Raw genomic sequence first — 9,713 nt, forward strand, 5'->3', positions numbered from 1 at the left:
GACGATTCTCTCCGGCCAATCAGTGATCAGCAGAGTTTACACGTCACATTTTGGTAATGGTACGGCTCGCTTGGAACCTCAGCCGAGGTGGTACTGAAAAAAGTGCCAGGTAACAGGTACTGTACACAGTGGAAAACCCCCCAAAAGTGAGCTGTGCCGTGCCGTACCATGCAGTGGAAAAGCGCCAAAAATCTCTGAGGAATGCTTCCAGCACCTTGTTGAATCTCTGCCATGAACAATTAAGGCAGTTTTGAAAGCAAAAGAGGGTCCAACCCGGTACTAGTAAGGTGTAACTAATAAAGTGGCCGGTGAGTGAGTGTAAATGCACAGCCATTTGCATTTGTACTCGGCATCGACAATATAAATGCACTGTTGCATTTTTAATAGCTTTTGAGACTATTTTGAGGTGTTTATATAAGTCATTAATAGGCTATTTCTATAGTAGCTCTAAAGACCGGTTACACTCACAGTATGGATGGATCAAATTTGTGACCGAGCCTCAATGGTATATGGAAGAGAACTTAGAAACTCTAAGTTCTCTTCCATAGAGTCTCTCACTTACTGCACACAATCTCACAGTTTGAAGCATCTTTCCTAGGAAAGCAACACATGCTGTTGTGATAATTAAGATCCTATGATAAGAAGACGCAGCCTCATGTGTAATTGTACTATTGCACTAATGAGTGATGTACTATAATGGAAAAACATCACATCCTGACACAATGAAGATTTTAACCTGGAAGACGAAAAAACTGCTAAAAAAAACAAAAACAACGAAGAATAACTCAAAATCAACCTGTTTTCTCCTACAAAAAGTTAACTGATGCTAACATTATCTTTTCTGATGTGCAAAAAAATCTCAAATGGTTACCAACCTTGATGTATTTCCAATTTGACAACATAACCCCTAAAGCCCCAAAATGAAAGGGCAAGAATGACTTTACAGCTTAAAAAATACAAGTTTAAAAAGAGGAATCATTTCGAATATAGCCTTTCATGCAGTGTGTATAGCAGCTGTATGTCAGTGTAAACTATCTGCAAGGTTGTAAAGACGAAGGTGCACGATAAATAAAGTTATTGTCTTCCAAAAGAAAGAATAGACTCTGAACAGCTGAAACGAGTCGTTAGCATTAATAGTAATTCGAATCCCACTTCCGTGAAGACTACACATCACTGGGTAACATATTTGCATAATACCCGCCTATGCTCTACGTTGGCTGGCCACGAACAACTTGACCTGTGCTCAAACACTGTAGCTTGTTCATGTGGTTAACATCATGTCGAGAAGATGCTGCGAAAGTAAATTCGTTTTATTTTCACTTCCGAAAGATGAGGCTAGAATCAGTGGTTAAAATTCATTTTTTCCGTCATTTTACTGACAACTGCTTCTCTAATCTCAGGGAGTTCAACACGGGATTCACAAAACGCTTGCTCTTGAAAGATGGCTCAGTACACAGTTTATTTGAACCAGCTGGCTCCACTGAATCACAATCTGTAAGTATGATAAGTAATAGATTTTTATATTTTCTATGTAGTGTTCAAAATACGGAACTATGGCAATGGGCGTATCGCTTCCGACACGCGCTGTACACGGTAAACCAATCACAACAGACTGGGCCATCTGACCAATCAGAGCAGAATAGGCTCACGGAATGCCTAGTTCACACTACAGGATTTTAAGCCCGATTTGCAAGTTAATGAGCTCACCTACAAGTCGGGCTGTGATCGGGGGAAAATCAGCAGGTGATCAGCGCTCGGCAATCTTTATGTGTGAACTACTCAATGACACATCAAAGAGGCTCGCTGACGCGTCGCCGATGCCTTGCAGACGCCAAACGAATATCTAGCATGCCAAATATCTGGACCGGTCGGCCAACTCGACATCACAAGCTACAGCCAATGAGAGAGCAAGGCATTAGTTGAGATCAGCCGAAGAAAAACAGCAGCAGCAATAATGACTTTAAGAAAAGTTTGGAGACAAGAAATGGAGCAACATTTTTCAGAACAGATCATCACACAAACAGCTTGCAGCACTAATTTCTTCTCAACATCCATTTTCAAATAAACAACTCCTGTTTCACTTGTTGTTTCGCACCATCCCTGTTGAACTTCTCGTGTGCGTTTTTGTGACAAAACGTGGTTTGGGGACCGTGTAGAGTCGTAGAGTGACTGTACAGTTGTTGTTAGCTGTAGTGCATCATTTACGCAGTGTCACGTAGTGTGAACACCACAACGACTTCAAGACAGACATCAAGTCATGTAGTCTGAACAGCACAGCGATCTGCCGACGTTTTAAGTCGTGTAGTGTGAACTAGGCTGAAAGGAGGGGTTTAGAGAGACTGAATCTTTGAACTGCTTCGAACGAATCGTTTGAGAATCGTTGGAAAATGAGGTGATATTAAAGAGAAAACAAAAGCGTTTTTTGACCTTGCATGCATGTAAACCTACTGTAGGAGACTCCCAAAACAATATTAGTAACCTTTAAAATGACGAATAGGCTCACGGAATGCCTAGTTCACACTACAGGATTTTAAGCCCGATTTGCAAGTTAATGAGCTCACCTACAAGTCGGGCTGTGATCGGGGGAAAATCAGCAGGTGATCAGCGCTCGGCAATCTTTATGTGTGAACTACTCAATGACACATCAAAGAGGCTCGCTGACGCGTCGCCGATGCCTTGCAGACGCCAAACGAATATCTAGCATGCCAAATATCTGGACCGGTCGGCCAACTCGACATCACAAGCTACAGCCAATGAGAGAGCAAGGCATTAGTTGAGATCAGCCGAAGAAAAACAGCAGCAGCAATAATGACTTTAAGAAAAGTTTGGAGACAAGAAATGGAGCAACATTTTTCAGAACAGATCATCACACAAACAGCTTGCAGCACTAATTTCTTCTCAACATCCATTTTCAAATAAACAACTCCTGTTTCACTTGTTGTTTCGCACCATCCCTGTTGAACTTCTCGTGTGCGTTTTTGTGACAAAACGTGGTTTGGGGACCGTGTAGAGTCGTAGAGTGACTGTACAGTTGTTGTTAGCTGTAGTGCATCATTTACGCAGTGTCACGTAGTGTGAACACCACAACGACTTCAAGACAGACATCAAGTCATGTAGTCTGAACAGCACAGCGATCTGCCGACGTTTTAAGTCGTGTAGTGTGAACTAGGCTGAAAGGAGGGGTTTAGAGAGACTGAATCTTTGAACTGCTTCGAACGAATCGTTTGAGAATCGTTGGAAAATGAGGTGATATTAAAGAGAAAACAAAAGCGTTTTTTGACCTTGCATGCATGTAAACCTACTGTAGGAGACTCCCAAAACAATATTAGTAACCTTTAAAATGACATAATAGAGGCACTTTAAGGGCTTTTAGAAAATCAAAAACTACACTTCTGATTTTACCCTACACTTCCTCAAAAAAGTGGCCCCATTTACTTTGTACTGCTTCTCCACAACGCTGATCTTTGAAAACAATGGACAAGTCGAAATTCTTTTGTGTTAATTAAGTTTATGCCACAAATGCTGCCAAGTGAGCTTGTATTGAACCAGGAATATTCCTTTAACAGTAATAAAACTTGAAACATGCAGGGTTTCTCTCACCAAAGCAGCGAGTGAGAAAGAGAAAACCTGGAGTGAATCTAGATTCGGAGGCTTTCAGCAGAGAGGGAAAACTGCTGTCGCTGCACTCCACTAACATAATTTGGGGCAAAGCTTTAGGACACTGGATCAGAGGGGAGATGAGGTTATCTGCTGACACTGACTAACACTGACACATTGCTAGAGAGCGAGAACAGATGGAGATTATAATCAGCATGAGAGAAAGTGCAGGGCAGTAATGAGATGTCTGAGAGTTTGGTCCAAGGATAGTGTGATTCCAGTTTATCTTTGTGTGCATGCACGCATGTGCTCACGTGTGTATTATTACAGCGTCTCCATGAGCCACAGGTAATGAAAACACCATGACAATAAGACAAGAAGTGCAGAAAGAGCAAAAAATGTTTATGAACTATGTGCCGTTTACAAAGATGTTCTGAATTCAGTAATCATTTCTTACAAAACAGGAAAAGTTATATTATCTTCCAATACAGATTTTTAAGTTAGTGGCCTCCTGTGAGGATGGGAATATCATTAGATGTTAATTATGTACGAATAAGTAGCATGTGCGTGTGTGCATGTCAGTGTTTAATTCTTAAGTTCGTTTATCCAACCAAGAAATTCATTTAGAACCTTTAGAAGAACAAACAAGAACAAATCACCAATAAAATGTACAATGTTGATATGTTATTTATTTGAATAAGCACTATGGTAACTACACTGTATTTTTTGAAGTATCACATAAATACCATGGTCTATGAATATGTTCAGTATGGGGATATGCCAAACTATGTCTTTTCAAAACTTACTAATTGATGGGTTACCAGAATGGCCACTGTATTAAAAATGTCTTCTTTTTTATGTACATGAAAAATACTTACATGTAAAATGTACCCTATCACAGTTAATATTAAGATTTTCCTGTTACTTCCTGTTTGTTGCTGCCGTGTGTTTCGAGTTTGAGCTCCGTCAAGTTAATTCTTTATCGTCTATTTTTTATCTTAAAATCAATTTTATACACCATCATTTTCGTTTCTATAACGTGTGAATATATCCCCTATCGTATTCTACAACAAAAACAATCAGAGCGCCTTGTTATCACTAATTCTATTTTGATTTCCCGAGTCCGCATATGCATTAGCATATAGCCCGTTAGCATCGCCAGCGTGGTTGCCGCTAATCTCGCTTACATTGCTAATACTCTATTCACACCGAGCGGCAACCTCCCGCTCTCTCTCGTGAAGCCAACAAGGAAGTGACAAACTGTAATTCATCAACTGGCCGCTAGAGGCTGGCTGCAAAAGGGAGTCAATCCCATAGACTCCCCATGTTAAAATGCCCAACTTTACAGCAGAAAAAAACATGTTTACAGCCTGGTTCAAAAATGATTTTGGTCTATATAGCTAATTTTGCCCTTTATGACAACTGTGATTTTTTTTTATAACTCATCGGTTTAAATTATATTAAGCCTTAAATTTCTGCATAATTAAGGGAGTGGCCACTTGAGTGACAGGTGGATTGCAGCTGCTGACACTGCCGTCCGCTCTGTGCTGGTTCCCAACATTCAAATATCTCCATTTGTGTTCCACAGAAGAAAGAAAGAAAATCATACAAGTTTGGAACAACATGAGGCCTAATGATCATTTAATAGTGTTCATCGTCTGTTTGATTACGTCTTTAATTGATTTTTCTGTACATTTCTGCCATATGTACATTGACTAAATATTGTATAAACTTAATTTGCTGTAAAGTTGCTTTGCAATGATTTGTATCGTGAAAAGCGCTGTACAAATAAACTTGAATTGAATTGAATTAATATCAATGGTTTTCCATTTGCTTTTTTTACAATTCTGTTTAGTGACACTACTGGCACTGAAATAAATTTTAGAAGGCCTGTATATGCTGTAAAGTAGTTGTTAAAATTCTCTCATTCTCACCTTCATTTCATTTCTTTTTCAACATTTTCATTTTTGAGGAACATAACATTTTACGTAAGGGAATCATCCAGCACTGTGTTGGCTCACCAATTAGTGTCTAATGTAACTATGAAGCAGAACCAGTGGCGAACCACTGGACTACTCTACTCGTTGGTCGGTTGTGGGATGACTACACCATCCCCAAGCAATCCTATTCAGTATACTATTTATTATAGTAAAGATCAGCACTGTGGCATTACAACAGTATACTACCAAAGTACCCCAAATGAAATATCTGTTATTCAAAATAAATAACAGGAAGATTATCTTTTGGCAAAACTGCTATAAATTCTGTGTGGGTGAATAACGTGGTTAGACTAGGAACAGCTGAATGTTGAGGAAGGGGTGATCAGTGGTGCTGCATCCCACTGATCTGAGACCTGCTGCTGACATTGTGCTGAGGGGGTGGAGCTAACACGAAAGGGAGTTTCAGAGTTTTGGCCGAGTTAATTGAGTTGCTGAGATCTGCACTTCATCACACTTCTTCTCGAGTTAACAAGCTCTGCTCTGCTGAGTGTAAACACATAGAAACACATGTGCTAACCACTGTGCCTTAACACTGGGCAATATCTCTCACCTGCTAATCAGTAAACACAAGCAAACAAGCACATACACACGCTCATCGTCTTCAGATTCTCTTTAGTACTCCCACACACACACACAAAGCAAAATATATCTGACAGTAGCAGAACTGAAGAGGTAGAGCTGTTCTGTGTGACAAATATGTCCTAAGTGCTATGAAAAGATTTGTCTGCTTTCACTCCGCCAGAATGCAATTTTTTTTCCTCTCATATACCTTGCAGCACATGGTGTGTATTCACGTCTTTCCGCGGTTGAAACAAGATACCTTCTGATGATCATTCATGTTTATATTGTTCTTTAACTAGTAAAGAGGAAGAGATGATCGGTTCACATGCCGCTTGAAATGAGGCGCTACAGTGATCTGTCACAGCACATTAAAGAGCCACAAAACGGAATTTATTGTTTGAATTTCTTACAAAATGATACAATTTGAAAGCCGAGACTTTGTTTCATACCTAAAGTAACCTGCTCTGTCTTGTCTTTCGGCATGTCAGTGTCCTCTTTGCTTCGTGATGTATTTTTCAAAATCATTCATTTACTTGTAAATAAAAGCATATATGTTTATCATATGAAGCGATCGTATCTTGACACAAAACCGCTTGATTCACATGGATTCATTTTATGAAGCTTTAACCTTTTTGGATCTTTTAAATTTTCATTCTTTTTTTTTTCAGAGATAGTAAGAGATGTTTTATACTTGTAGCACAGACCATACTATTGTAGCACAAAACTCTCCAACTCTGCAGCACCAGTGCTTTGTGCAAAAAAAAAAAGTAAATGTACAGCACTGTCAACATAGGAAACAGTAACCCAGTAATTTACATTACTTCCTGTAGAATAGAAAGTGTACACATTAAAAACTGATATTCTATTTTTCATAATGATGAGGTTCCAAATTCAAAGCAATTTAGGCTCTACAGTAAGCAATTACTAAGATTCGGGTCTGTGAAAAAAAAAAAAAAAAATCCACAATTTTTTTACAGCAAGGATTAAATAAACTGACATTATTGAAAAACTCTATTTTAAATAATTGTCATTCTTTTGAACTTTCTGTTCATCAAAGAATCAAAAAAAGCATGGTTTCCAGGAAAATATTAATTAGCTGTTTTCGACATAGATAATAATAAGAAATGATTCTTGAACAGCAAAACAGCATATTAGAATGATCCCTGGAGGATCATGTGACAGTAAAGAATGGAGTAATGGACGCTATAAAATTCAGCTTTGATTTCACCAGAATAAATTACATTTTACAATATATTACAATAGAAAACAGTTATTTTAAATTATTATAGTTATTTTAAATTAGTTATTTTAATAATATTTCACAATATTACTGTTTCACTGTATTTTTGATTAAATAAATGCAGCCTTGGTGAACAGAAGAGACATCTTTAAAAACATTTGTAAAAATCCTACCAGCTGAGGGACTGAAATGATTTTCAATGGTAAATGATGTAATGTCACAACTGTTGTCCACAGAAAATAAATTATATTGAAACCAGAACATTTAATTAATGCTTCAGGCTTGTTTGCAAACTCTGGGATGATTCCCAGAAAACGAACAGGCTCAGAGTACACAAATACAACACCATTCTCCATAGTGTGTGTGTGCAGGAAAAGAGGTGTGTATACACTCACGTTCTCTGTAGAAGGAGACAATAATCCACCATGACAGGAACCATGTCCTGCAGAGGAGAAGACAGAAAGAACAAGCAGGAGCAAGAAAAGACAGAGTGATGGGGTTTGAAGACACAGAAGAACAAGAAAAAAAGAGAGTGAGAATTCATTCATTCATAATAATAGACTGTATTAATAACATCAGGGCTGCCAAAGTAAACTAGAGAACGAGAAAGAAATCTTTGTTTGCAGAACAACAACTTATCTTGAAAATATTGTGAATCCAATCCGATATATCTGATATATCTCCCAGCCCAACGAACATGGGAAGTAATTAAATGTGCACATTTCTCTTGCAGTAAAACTGACTTTGAAAGTGTGTCTGACAGACAGACAGTTAGAGCAGCATAACATTCCACATTGCCCTAGATATACAGAGCTAAATCTGCCATTTGGCCATGGTGAGTGCCTTATTTTTGTGATGACAGAGTGCTTCTTAATGGCAAAAAGAAATCGGAGAGCAAGCGAGACCCAGAGGCAGAGGAGAGATGACATTAGTGGGCCATTATTGTATGTGATTTCCGCCTTATGACGAGATGCGGTTTAAAAATGGATGCCGCAGGCCTAAAGACTGACATAAAGGAGACCGTCTGCATCGCTCTCTCAGTCTGCTCTCCTCACTCTCACCTCTCTTAAAAGCCTCTATAATGCTAGAAAACTCTTCAGCTCTGTCTTGCTCTCTCGTTAAATAATATCTAAATCTTTAAATAATATGGAAAAATATTTGACTTCTGGAGATGTTTAAAAATGATTCCCTAAGATATCACCATTTGAGGCTCATTTGAGAGGGCTTCTATTGGTGACCCATTACCTGGAAGTGCTGCTCCATCACCTGGATTTTTCCTTGCTCTGGACACTTTTTCAGAGAGCGATCCACATACTGTAACAAAATTTCCACCATCTGTGAAGAGAGAAAAATCAGCAGAGGAATGTGACATTTATTTGCACAAAATAATAATAATGCTAAATAGTTTTATATACCTACAAAAAGTTAATTTAGGCCATTATATCTGTTACTTACAGTGCTACAGATTTCATTTTGAAATCTGTCATTTAGAAAAAAACAAAAACAAATACAGTCTCAATAAGAAAAAAAAATCATTCTCATTTTAATAGAAGTGGGATTCTGAGAAGATCGTTAGTTGAGTTAGAGAATCGAGCTCAAAAAGATTTAACCAATGGATTTAATTTTAAGTTAAAGGGTATATACACAACAACACATGAAAACTCATTTCTAAACATGAACCGACACAGTTCTCTGTCTGAAATCTGACATGCTGTACTTACACACACACAGTATAAACCGGTGGGTACCCACTACTGATCCAACCTCCATTTCTGAATCAAAGTAATCAGGCATCATACAATAACCTAATGAAAACACTTGTGGCTTTTTTTCTACATTGGATATCAAATGTTGGGTCCCACTTTATATTAAGTGGCCTTAAAGGCACAATATGTAATTTTCGCTGCTAGAGGGCGCGTATTCAAAATAAACAAATAGACAAAGGCGTAGTTTGATGACGCCATGACTGAGTGTGGAATTATGGGAGTTGTCGTCTTCATCCCCACATGCGATGCAATCGGACGGGACTCGGGCAGAAATCATGTTCATGGATGAGCTAATGATTTATTAACGTAGTAGAATGAAGCAGGGTGAGGCTGAAAGCCATCGAAGCGAAACGAGGCCGCTGAACGAGCTCGACAATGAGCAAAATAATGCAGCACATAATGTCAACGCAGGGAAATAACTGTCTATACAAAACGTGCATTACGTCTAAATTAACTCATATAAATCAAATATAATTTCGTAAATTGCATAAACAATTATGAACAAAACAGCATCATGTATTTATGCATTGCTTAATACAAAGAGCCGAA

The 9,713-nt window shown here is 38.4% G+C and overlaps 1 protein-coding gene across 1 annotated transcript in view; it reads right to left on the reverse strand.

Moving 5' to 3' along the window:
- The window catches only part of vps8 (VPS8 subunit of CORVET complex), a 122,132-nt gene that overhangs the window by 84,914 nt on the left and 27,505 nt on the right, over window positions 1-9,713 (reverse strand). Inside the window, exons 19-20 of the mRNA XM_016527229.1 lie at window positions 8,644-8,733; window positions 7,794-7,840 (exon numbers count right to left, since the gene is read on the reverse strand). Coding sequence (XP_016382715.1) covers window positions 7,794-7,840; window positions 8,644-8,733 — 137 coding nt within the window. The remainder of the gene's footprint in view (window positions 1-7,793; window positions 7,841-8,643; window positions 8,734-9,713) is intronic.

The sequence above is a fragment of the Sinocyclocheilus rhinocerous genome, unplaced genomic scaffold (genome assembly GCF_001515625.1).
Source record: "Sinocyclocheilus rhinocerous isolate Xijiao unplaced genomic scaffold, SAMN03320098_v1.1 scaffold721, whole genome shotgun sequence".
NCBI lineage: Eukaryota > Metazoa > Chordata > Actinopteri > Cypriniformes > Cyprinidae > Sinocyclocheilus > Sinocyclocheilus rhinocerous.